This window comes from Aythya fuligula, chromosome 2 (assembly GCF_009819795.1).
Source record: "Aythya fuligula isolate bAytFul2 chromosome 2, bAytFul2.pri, whole genome shotgun sequence".
Lineage (NCBI taxonomy): Eukaryota > Metazoa > Chordata > Aves > Anseriformes > Anatidae > Aythya > Aythya fuligula.
The window spans coordinates 57,173,796-57,186,788 of record NC_045560.1 but is presented as its reverse complement, the minus strand read 5'-3'; the positions used below and the strand labels follow the sequence as shown (position 1 = coordinate 57,186,788).

The 12,993-nt window shown below is 38.7% G+C and overlaps 1 protein-coding gene across 3 annotated transcripts in view; it reads right to left on the bottom strand.

Annotated features, from left to right (window-relative positions):
- TPK1 (thiamin pyrophosphokinase 1) overlaps nt 1–12,993 on the bottom strand; it is a 323,634-nt gene that overhangs the window by 257,803 nt on the left and 52,838 nt on the right. For 2 of the 3 annotated variants that reach the window (XM_032182791.1, XM_032182789.1), the window contains exon 2: nt 6,893–6,967. The exons of the other annotated variant lie outside the window; for it this stretch is intronic. In XM_032182791.1, the coding sequence (XP_032038682.1) occupies nt 6,893–6,967 (75 nt within the window). The remainder of the gene's footprint in view (nt 1–6,892; nt 6,968–12,993) is intronic. 3 annotated transcript variants of the gene reach the window in all.

Genomic DNA, 12,993 nt, shown 5'->3' with positions numbered 1-12,993 from the left:
ATATCTCTGGGCTTTTAAGCTGAGTTTTGTGAAGAGAACTGTAAACTTTTAGCTAATCACTGAAAACTGGCAGAGGTCAAGGTCATACACTGAGTAACGGGCAAAAACTTGGTCTACTGAAACTGGCCAAAATCTCAGCTAGTGCAAAACTGCTGCAGGTCCTAAGAATGACATTATTTAGCTTCCAAGCTTAAAGCATGGTGCTAGCCAACCCTAATCAAGGCCAGATTTTCTTGTTCCATAGTATAACCTCAAAAACACTTGAAATAACTGCCCTCAGATTGCTGCAGTTGAAAGATGTTAGCTCACTGCATGCAGTCCAGCATCAGGTACACCACTGTACGAAAATGTTGTTTAAACCTACCGCAGTCAGTGCTGAACAGCACATTTAAGTTACCAGATACAAACTAGAAATTACATTGGTCTTCTGATTCAAATTCAGAAAAACGAACTTCACTGTTGACTTATCAGAAAGCTAATATTACTCTGGGGAAAACAGAGTAGTTTAGCTGAGGCCAACGGTAAGAGTTACTGCTCCTCTCGATGCCTGCTGGAAACTGCAATAAAGCATACAAGTCCATGCGACATCCCAATCACCATTTTTATGAACATTCTCCTATTTATTAATAGAGGCTGCTCTAAATTCACTGAAGCTTTATGCCAGCTGCCAGTTTTGGGCCTAGTACAAATTTGAGATATATTACAAGTTCAACAAGAAATGAAAATAAAAGGTGAGAAAAAAGTTCAGCATATGCCAACAAGGCAAGTTCATTGCTGACAGGTAAGAGGGCAAGTGAATGGTGGTTCGTACCAATAATTCCAGATGTTTAGTTCAACCACGAAAGACAATGGAGGAAAAGGCATCCATCGTGGAGAAGAAAAAATGGTACCAGGGAAAATACGGTTATTTCCCTCCTGTTGTTAAACTCCAGGCCCCTGTTCTTTGCTCTTAGACATCCAATCTGTTCCAATTGATCTGTTACCTTTCGCTTGTTGTATTTGCCTGAGCTTTGCTTTGCCATTTGTATTTACATTTATATATGCAGCTTTTGGACCTCAACAGAAGACACTCAAAATATCAGTCACCAATTATACTGAAGACAAAAGCAACATAAACTGCATGGAAGCATGCAGCATTTAAAGACAGATGACTGAAATTCATGATACAAATTAACACCTTTCCTTACTTGATTACTCAGGAAGTATGTTGTAATTTGCAGCCACCTCCAGGTGCTAACCATTCATTAGCAGCATTTTCACCAAACAGTAGGCTGAATTTGACAGGAAAGTTTCCTCACAGTCAAGATACTATTTAAAATACAGTATCTTTTACAACAATCGAAGTTGCTAGAGACGGAAATTTGTAGAAACAAAAACAAAAACACCCACTTCGATTTATGGATAGCACTCACAATACATTTAGTGTAAGAAAATACTATTTATGTGAAGACAGTCTAAAACAAGTTCAGATTTGGGTATATTGCACTGTTGCTGTAGAAGTCTGCTTTCTACTATCTCAATATACAGACCCCCAAAAATACAGAGCTGAAATCTCTATGGTGAGCAACAAGCTTTTTATCTTGCTGGACTTCCTCCACATTCATACAGTAAGCCTACAGAGAAATAAATGGTAGGGCAGTAGAGTAAGGAGTCATAGCTAGACTCCAAATTCTTTAAGGAATGGTCCATGAAAGAGACTATTTAGGGAAGAAGTCATAATTGACAGCCATTTTTGCAGCCCAGTCTCATGGATTTTAAAAAAGTAAGGACTGATACAATCATGTCTCCTTACTGTTTGCTTATCCAACTTTACACATCCCACAAGTCAATATTCAGTTAGCCCACTTCAAAAAGATGTTGGTAGTTTATTCTAGTGCATCAGTCAGGGTCATTTTGTAATATGAATGCTTGATATTCTGTTTGATTTAAAGTTTTTCTGGACAACTTTATTTGCAGAATACTTTTGAGAAAGGTACAGTGACTAATGTGTCACAACCATTTCAGAGATTGAAAAATGCCCATGGACGTGTTTCCTTACCATAAAGTGTAAGTATAATAGCCTTCCTCTTCAGCTAAGCAGGACTGGATTAGCCAATATTTTAATTCTGCAGCTGTATTTATTGGTAAGTACTTGTATACAAGAATACTCTGCTAGAGGCTAAATGGAACCTATGGAAAAAATCTATTGTAATATGTCTTTATCCAGTAGTATATCTGAAGATGTTATTTAACAGCACCTTGACATTTCCAGAAATACAGCATGGATGGGAACTTCATCAGATTGCTGTAGAACATTGTCATATTACTCCATTTCTTAAAATAATTTTATTTTTCAGAGCATAACTTCTTGCTCTTTATAGCTGTCTGTCAATATTTCAAGAACAAAAAGTACTCTACAATGTACAGCCACTTAGCATGCTACCATCAAGCGAGGACATACAGACAATTCTGGATCATTTGAGTACTATAGCTTTTAAGGGAAATATTTTCAGAAACAAGAAACAATTTTCAGATCCTGATCACGTGATAATTTTACCCAGGTGATTTCTTCGCATTGCAATAATTTTGCCCCTTTCCTAACACTTTACTATGGAGACAAAAAAACAAGAAACAAAAAACAAAACAAAAAAAAAAACCAAACAGAAGCACTTGCAATCACTAGACATTGCTGAAATTCTTGGTATAAATCACACAATATCCTGAGTTGGAAAGGACCCACAAGGATTATCAAATCCAACTCCTGGGTCCCCAAAGGACCACCCAAAAAATCAGACTGTATGTTTGAAAGCGTTGTCCAAATGCTTCTTGAACTCCAGCAGGCTTGGTGCTGTGACCCTTGTCCCCCAAGTAGCCTGTCCCAGTGCCTGACCACTCTCTGGGTACAGAGCCTTTCCCTAGCCCCCAGACTGACCCTCCCCTGTCCCAGCTCCATGCCTTTCCCTCGGGTCCTGTTGCTGTCCCCAGAGAGCAGAGCTCAGCGCCTGCCCCTCCGCTCCCCTTGTGAGGGAGCTGCAGGCCGCCATGAGGCCTCCCCTCAGCCTGCTCTGCTCAGGGCTGAGCAAACCAAGGGACCTCAGCCGCTCCTCATATGTCTTGTACTCTAGGCTCCTCACCATCTTCACAGCTCTCCTCTGGGCACTCTCTAATAGTTTTATGTCATTTTTATACTGTGGCACCCCGAACTTAATACAGTACTCAAGGTGAGGCTGCACCAGCGCACAGCAGAGAGCGACCGTCCCTTCCCTCGACTGGTGAGCAACACCGTGCTGATGCACCCAGGACATGTTTGGCCCTTCTGGCTGCCAGGGCATGCTGTTAACTCATATTCAACTTGCTATCCACCAGAATCCCCATAACCCTTTCTGCCAGGCTGCTCTCCAGCCTCTGATCCTTGAGTCTGTACGTACAGCCAGGGTTGCCCCTTCCGAAGTGCAGAATCTGGCACTTTCACCTTCATTGAACTACCAATAAATAATAAGTATATAATTGGAATTTTATTAAAGATTTTAAAGAGCAGATTCAAAAATCGCAGAAATTTTCATTTACTCTTCATAAAGTTTTTTTTTTTTTTGCCACAGAAACATTGGCTTCCTTATTTTTCTAGCTTATTATAGAGATAGTTTCAGACATTCGACTCACAGTAATTTCTGTTAAAGACATATTTACATTTGTAAACACCTACAAAGTAGTACTACAGACTAATGTATGCTCATTTTTTTTCCCTGGCCATTTCTGGGGAGAAACAGGAATCAAACCAGAATCAAACCAGGAGTTAAAAACTTCACTGAAATACAAACAGAAATGTATGATACGTGATAAGATTAAGGTAAGGACCCACTGAACCAGGTATTCCTTATAGTAACCTCCTAGACACAAAAAATGTGCAGCTCTGAGGAAAGCAGTGCCCAGACTCTTCCACATATTTTCCACAATTAGGATAAGGACTCTGAAGAAAGCTGTACCACTTCCACTGGTAAAAATAGCTACAGTAACAGCTATATTCAGAGAACTGTTGATGGATTTGAGTGATGTTCCCAGCCTTGTGCTTACTCATAGTCTGTTCTCAATTCTATGTATCCACCTCACCTTCCCATATTCAGTGTCTTCATATCAACTTCACTTATGAGTGTTTTCCTTCACCTGCACCGCTTTAGCCATCTATTCTCTTCAACTTCTTTTTCAACTTGTTTTGTCCCTCCCTAGTACACCCAACATTTCATCAAACCACCGGCATTTTCTGTCATTTTACTTCATATTCTGATTTTTAATAACATCCTTCTCCAACATTTCATCCTTTAAGACAGCACTATTTAAATCTAGGTATTGCTGACTGTACCTAACACAAAGGAAACATCTAGCCTGGTTAACAACATTAATGAATATAATAAAAGAAAATCATGGCAATCTTTAGCTTATGCTACCTCACCATTGTCTCTTTGCATGCTTGTATTGCAAGAGTTGTAAAAGCTGCTAAATGTCCTCTGTAAGCAAGGAATTCAGATTTCAATGTCCTTCCCAAAGCACATGGAACATAGTTCACACAAACTTGCACTGATCAAAATAGTTTTTTTCAAAGTATGTCAGTAAAAATAGATTTTATACAAGTCTGTAATAAACCAAAGGCTAATTAGCTGCAACCACTTTTTCTTGAGGTCAGGAGAAGTTACACCTGGGATGATTTTAGCCTAGAATAGCCACACTTATCAATGTGATTTTTTTATTTTTTTATTTTAAACTCAGGACATATCACATCACACCTTCATTTTTACTTGATGCTAAAGTGACAGGTATAATGAGACAAGTTATTTTGATAGGAGGGCACAAGCTACTTAAAAATAACACTTCTGTCTCAGCATTCTGTACTCAGTGTAACACCCAAGATCACAGTAACTTTAAGAAGTTGGTCAATATTTTTTTTTTCTTACACTTTTCTCTCCCTTTTTTCATGACCTGTGTAGCTGGCAATATTTTGTGGATCAACAGCCCTACTGTTTCCTTCTCATTACTCACATACACTAGAATTTTTATGAGATATCAAGGAAGTACAGCTGGTGATCAGGCACTGTTTCTGAGGATGTTTCATTCTTTCCAAAATTCTTTCAGTTCACGTACCAAAACCTCAGGGTCTCCTAGTTGTGAAACAGACTCTCTGTGGAGACTCCTTCAGGGCCAGGGTCCAGGAGGCACAAGATTGCTGATGCCTACAGCAGCCTATGAGGACTGTCAATCAAGTGTTACCAGAATCTTGTCCTGGATTCACAGCTAAGGTTTACTGAAGCTGAGATGTTTTGAAAAAAACACCATCTTCCTCTCTTGTTTTGCTTAGACAGAAAATATCCACCTATTTCTAGAGGTAACCTACCAGCACAAGTCCTATCAGCTTAAATAGGACTTCTGCTCCTAACTTTCACAGGCGCTTTGAAAAAACTATCTGCAGCACCAGTAATTACTTTCACTGCAGTTATGCTCAGAGGACAGAAACCCATTGTGGTAGTCTCAAGCAAGACATTCTGTAGTCTACTCAATTTTATTCGGCTTCTCATCCCAGTCCTTCACTGATGCACTACAGCTAAGGGCCCATTAGTGTTACAGTAAGAAGCACTCCATGCCCCAAGAATTACTCTGCAGAGATTTGATTGCAAGAGGAAGACTTAAAATTCCAAGGGACAGACAAAAAAAGTCTGGTTTAACATAACAGAGCATAAAAGCAACATACCTATTATACTACAGTACACTTCATGCTGCCATTCTGTAACTGGTCTCGTTTGCTGTATTCCAACCTCAACCCTCAGAACAGAGGAAAGCTGGGGTGAAATAGGAAGACGAATACCCTTCTTCTTTTCAATATTTAATGCAGAATGTATACTTTCAGTGTATCTCTTTAAATGAAAAAATACTTGAAATCACATCTAGAAAATATAGCAAATAGAGCTGACAGCCCTTCCACTGAGCACTTCTGTCTTACGCTGCAAGCTAAACAGAGCCCATTTGAGATACAACACTCATTCAGATGCTTTGAATCATCCCGTGCAAGTTTCCATTCTTTTTTATCTCTTATGTCTAAATAGGCAACTACTTTAGGTTAGCTGGAATCAGGTGAAATGAATACATTCTCCCTACTTTGTCTATTACTCCAATTCCTTTTAAACTGTGCAACTACCCCCTACTGGACCCCATGCCTATGGTGAAATGAAATAGTGCTATCTGCCCCAGTTAGTTACAAGGAACCTCTGCAAGGTTCCCAGCCCGGTAACAAGTTAGAGACGTTTCCCGTGGTTTGTCACAAAGCTTCTGAAGGACTACATTTCTGCACTGGAGGAATTAATAGCTCCAAGCTTTTAAAGATTTATACATCTCCAGAAAATGTCAGTAAATTTGCAGCTATCGTACCAGAGCTGATTAGCACTGTGCATATTAAACAAAAGGGTAGTGAACTTTGATTTGCATATTTCTGACATACACACAAATTCCCACCACTTTCACAACATAATACCTACACGGTTCATTTTATTTTGATTAAAATTAACACATTTCACTGATGACCTTTAAAGGAATGCTTGCTCCCAGACTTTTAAATGCACCATTGATCTACTACACTTTGTCAGCAAAACAATGATCACTCCTAAGATGCTTCTGAAAAGCTAAAGAATCTTTCACAGATCAGTTTGTAAAGTTCCCACTGACGTAAGCAATGCAGAGAAGCAGAATTTGCATAATCAGTTCACTTGCTGCATTCTGCAACAAGGGACGTGTTCTGCTGATTCGCACCCTCACCAGAAGGTTGCTCTAGTTAGAGGAAATTGCCACATAGCAATTCAACAGACTTGAAGTTCATTAGCCAGGTAGCAGCCAAGTAAATAAGCAAATGAAGATATATGTAAGTTATTATTACCTTTGCTCCACAGACAATGAAAATGACCTTTGTTGGAAGGCTGGTTCAGAATCAGAAGGCAAAACTTCAGGTTTCCTGTAAGATAAATGTTGACTCTTATTAGCAAGAATATTGATTTTTTTTTCTTTTTTTTTTTTTTTTTTTCTTTTGCCACATTTAATTTTAGTCCAGCTACCTCAGAGCAACTCCACTCATTTCCTTGCTTCTCAGGTTTCATCGTTTTCAGATACAGAAGCAGCCAGAACTTAATTAGACACCTTTTACTTGGTAGGGCTTTGCTAAAAAACTTTTCATTTATAAGAGACTGTTATCCACTGAAGGCCAACCTCAACAGGACCCCTCATCTATATAGCTCTCTCATTTAATCTCTTGCTTGTTGGTGCCAGCTGAATGCAGCATTTACTGATATTAGCTTTACCATGGCCTCTGTTAACAGGGGAGGCCGTGGCTATCTCAGAATGAACTTGTCTCTAATCTAGGTTCAACAGTCCACTATCCCAGGGGATGCAGAACTCTTACTGACATCAATGGCTTCTGTCCCTGCATTATCCTATCTCTCAAAGCTTCAGTCATAGTACAGCCACTGCAGCAGTTGCTTTACAGATGTGGAACAAAAAGGCATATCCAAAATCAAAGTTAGTCAAAGCAAATGTGTTCTTTAGCCTGTGTTATCAAGGTGATGCCACAGACTCACTGGATTTTACTGGATCTCACTGGATTTCCCAGCAACCTGAACTGCTCCACCAGTCTGAATGGGCTCGTAAAGCACCCTGTCCTAGCAATATGTCCACTGTGAGGGATGAAAATAAATCTACAAATACAGGAGCCTTAAAATAAAAGGATTTAAGATACTACACAATTTGGCTTCAAAGAGTAAATACATCCACTGTCTTATTACAGTTGCTTGTGCTGGGATTTGCATTACTTCACTTCTTAATTATCTTGCCTATCATATAGGAAAATCTGTTTCCCCTGGAGCTTGATATCCTTAGGCAATCAGGTTAATAAAGTATTATTTGGTCATATGAAACTACTGTAATTGAAAGAAGAAAGCCTCTATAACTAGAAAGCTTTTCAGGCTTTTGAGTGGATCCAGTACAGCAGGAGGCAGAAAGGCTACAGGTGAAGCTGTGGTTGAAGCCATACGACATTACCAGGAAAAATACAGGTATTGAAACTCCTGAAAGTGCGTGAATGTTTTGGGGTCAGAATGGATAGAGGACAATGTTTAAAATCATGAATGGCAGCCTGAATAGTGGATTAGGAGAACAGAGCACCCCTATTCTGTATCTCATCTTTCGATCATTTTGGTCTTTTCCACTGACCTCCGTTCCTCATCCGTGTATGCACATATTTTATATGACCCGTTCCCTTATCTGTAAAACAGAAGTGATAGTATTGTTCCCCAGTAGTGTAGAGATATGGTGCCGAAGACCTAGATAATTTTTACTCCTGTAAAAAGTCTGCAAGTTTACCATAGATACCTTCTGTGTGGTCCTTTTAAATGCCTTCCCTCAGGCCATACACTTGCATCTTTGATGACATGGTTCACATTTCTATTTAATTCATGTACATATAGAGGAATTAATTTACTTTGAAAAGATTGGAGGGGTCAGAGGACCAAGTAAACAAAGGAAAGTAAGAAAACCTTCTTCTTTGCTTAGCCTGAACAGTTTTGCCTTGCCCTTGAAGAGAAAGGTAGAAAACAATACATTCAAACTAAGTGCCAATTTCCAGCTGCCTCACAAAATGGGACCTCAGCAGCAGATCTCCTAATGATGGTTAAGTGAGAAAGGCTGCCAACTCCTTATATTAAACATAATCATCTAGTGGTGCCCTCCACTGAAAAGAGCCAGCGAACATTGCAGGTTCTTACAGTGATATGATAATACAAATAGACATGGATGCTATAAACGTGTTCCTGCTGTGAATCACAGAAGGCATTTCTGTGTCTGTTTTAAACCCTTAAGCCATATCAGCATATGGAAATGCATAAGATTTTAGCTTTTGTTGCTCATTAGGAGGACTCTTGCTATACATTAAGATATGTTTTTGAAGTAGGAGTCCTAGATGTAGGTGTCCACACTGAGACTTCAGAGGTTGATTTTCAGAGGCGACACTTCCAAGAGCCCAATGAAGCCCGTAAGGGCTGCTTCTTATTATTTGCTCAGTGGTTGCAAAGAAGCAAAGAAGTAGATGCCCCCAGTGCACACAATTAGGAGTATTTTTTGTTTCTTTTTCAGTGAAGTCATGGGTTGCAGAGGGGAAGAAATGTAAACTATTTTTTCTTGTGCTTTTAAAAAGAAACATTCTAGTCATTTCAAACCTCTGCAATTAATGCATGACAGAATGCTATGGCTAATGCTACCAAAATGAACCTAAATGTCAATATTTTAATGGTGCTCACCAAGTTAATATAAAGCTACATAAAGGGCTCAGTCCTTGGTAGATGTAAAACAGTAATAAAATTGGGCTGCAATAATTTACAACCATTGCCCTAGAAGCTATTAATAAGTTGGGACTTCTGATGGCAAAGACCATGTCAGTGGACAGAATATGCAGCATCCATCACTCTGAGAAAACCTGATGAGAGCTCACTTTGCCACTGCTCTCAGCACTCTAATGCCTATTCGTTTGAAAACAAATTTACTTCAAGGCCATTTATCTTTAAAGCCCTTAACAAATTAGGAAGCATCTATCTCCTGGACTGTCTGCCCAGCCATTTTTCACAAAGATAATTAGCACCCTGACCCAACCATTAGCAAAATTGTGCTGTTTGGACTAATGGGAAAGAGAATTCTGTAAGCAAGATTTTAGCAGCAAAAATATCTTGTCCCCAGATATGGATATCTACACTGAAGAAGCTTTTGCTGGCTTTTCTTTTTCTTCCATTTTTAGTATAAATTTCTTTCATTATGTACTTTTCTTGCAGTTTTTGCCGACTGAGCGAATTCAGCCATCTGCAGCACAAACAGAAAAAGAATAAATTCCTCCATACAAAACCTCCAGTGTATTCTTGGTGTTTACATCAACACAGAGGATGAATGCAGCCAAGCCCACAGTATAAGTCCTCTCGTAGTGTCTGACCAGTGGAACTGGCCAGACAGTAATGACAAATTTTTACAGGGCAGGACAGAAGGATGGCTGTAGGAAATTTCTACATGTATTCAGGGAACCAAATTTGTTCATCTTCATTCTTACCCACTTCTTGTCCTATTTACTGTTTGCAGTCTGACATGCATAACTCCTAGATGTACGTATTAACAGGTGCATTAACAACTACATCAACAGCCAGCTATATGCAAAAATTGCAGTTAAGAAAAAAAAAACGTTAATCTCATCCATGTTTTTTTTTTTAGCAGACTTGGAAAATTCACAGTCTTTGGAAAAAGCTGGAGGTTTTTAATCCCACACAAACAGAGCAAGCTACTTCCTTACTTTCCGTGGTTGCAAATCAACCAACATTTCCTTTGTGTCCCATGGGGACAGTCAGTGAACAACCCCTTCCTTTCTGGAAACTGTTATTTCCCTTCTCTGCTTTCCAACTTCTCTTTAGCCATGTTCTTTGACTAAGCTTTTGCCATGGTTGCATAGAAAGGATTTTAATCAAAGGTGGCATGAACTTCTCTGTCAGCCTATGTAATGCCTTTATACCCCGTTTTAACTCAAAATAATTCTAGGACGGCTTAGAGCATACATTTTCTCTTCTAAAAGCCTTCGTGGCTTCTCCCTGTCATATTATACTTACCTAGCTATTCTATAAATATTTATAATTTCATTATGCATTTTTTATTGATTTTTCCTTGTCATATGCCAGTCTTCAAGCTGTACATCTGCCACAAAGCATATTCAAAAGGCATATATATTTTTAAATACAATCTTTTGTCTGGGAAACAATAACACAATATATGCCCCTTCTTTGTTTCCCTTCAGTGTTCAAATAATATCACTAGAAGCTATTCCGCATACTGTGAGGCTTCTGGCTATTGAATTTTCAGAGGGAAAAAGGCTTTCATTACTTCAAACAAAGGAGCCTCTGGGAAAGACCACTGCTGTACTCGTTCTTTGTGAAATGATGTAAGCAGTACCACACCACAGGGGAATTTGCTGTGCTCAGATACTGTCACGCCTCAAGGTGCTAGCGAAGTACGACTCCCAAGTCAGAACTTCAGCCACAGAAAGGACCTTCTGCTGAGCAACATTAGCTGTATTTTACTGCTTGTCTGTAGAGGAGCCATTCCTTTCCTTTCCAATGATCTGTCAAGAGTCTTCCACTAAGAGAGGCAGGTTTAGCACAGAGGAAGAAGGAGAAAAGAGGCAGGTAGTATAGGGGATAAGGGATTTTACCACTAGTAAAGTGCTTTGTGAGTTTAAAGTATAAAGTTGAAAGTTGGAAGGCAGTTACACATTTTCAGAAAATCTCTGCACTTGTAGAAATACATCTAGATATCCAAGATATTAATCAAGATCCTTGCAAGAGATACTGCAGAGATTTGGGTTACAGATATTTCTGATAACATATGTGGGAGTCCAGATATACAAGCTACCGAGACAAAAGCTCAGAATGATCCCTCTGAAAATTCCTTCCTGTATGGACAGTACAAAGGCACTCGTATTGCTGCTTTATTAACAGTCAAATTCACAGGATTTAAATAAATAAATAAATAAAGTGAATGATTTTATTTCCAGTGCCATTAATCAGTAAATTCTTGCACCACAGATCAGTTTTTTCAATTGGACAGTCACTGCTTTCTTAACAGTCATATCATGTGGGACAGGACTGGAATTTTTTTCACAATTCCAAAATATCAACACTGACAAAAGACAGCTGAAGCTGTTCTCCATATGGCAGTTAAAGTTTCTTGTGCTGTAGAAGAATTAACATTGAAATTGTGATTCTAAGAATACCAGAGAAGTTATATTTAGTGGGAGCATTTCATAACAAAACCTAAAAAAGCAGTTCCTGAAAACAGCAAACACAACAAAATAATGCTCACGCAGAACCGCAGTAAAGATACATAAGTGTATTGCTACAGATAAGCAAAGCACAGTTACTGAAGCAACCTGCTATGTTGATTTTTTTAAAAAAATATGTTAAACTCTCCTATTCAATTGAAATGCAGTCCACCAAATAATCAGAAATGATCAGTTTTTCACTTAAAGATTTTCTTCACATACTGTGTTGATTGAAGGACTTGGCTCCTGTGTGGTCATAAAGGTTATTAAGTCAAAGAAAGGTTGGAATGTGAACTTCTGCTATTGGTGAAACAGATTTCATGAACTCAGGACAATTAAGAAATCAGCTTATAAAGGTATTCATTACTACATCAAGCAGAAACTAGCATACAATGGAATAAATTGTAGTGGGCAATTTTAGCAAACAAGAAAAAAAAAGGTTTTAATACTGATATTCCTTAAATTAGAAACATAACTATTCAAAGAATACTACTCTATTAAAGTAACCCACATTCTTCTTTTTATGTAGAAAAATGTCACTGATTACAACCGAAGTATTCTGGTTTTACATCTGTGAGAGAGACAGGACCCTAGAATGGTACCTTCTGCTGTCTCCATTGGCAGAAACTGATGGTAGAATTGAATACACCAGAAGGAAAATTATTCTAACTCCTTGCTGCAACCTCAGAAAGCTTTTTGGTAAAACATTGTTCATTCTGTTGCATTAGTCTTAGAGACACACTTAGCTGTTTCTTTAACACTGAAAAATGCTGAAATTCATCAGCATTTTTACTGTCGTCATAGTAGGCTACATAATCCAAAGACTGAAGCAAAGTTTCCACTAAATGAATGACAATGTGCTGCCTACTTTTTTTCTTGACCTTGCCTTTATGAAAAAGCAAAGAGATGCTCAGCACATAACCAGCTGTTACCTAAATACAGAGAACTGGGAATTTTAGAAATAAAATAAAAGAGTTTGGGGAATCAGCAAGGGATATGCATCATTTTCTGCCAAGGAAGCACCCATCCCTGAGTGTTAATTCCAAAACTGAAACTCTGGGAAGAACTACTTGCTAGTAACTACAAACATTCTTGCTGGGTTATTTAAAGGAACTCTTGTTTCCAGAGCTTTTATTTTTGCGTGC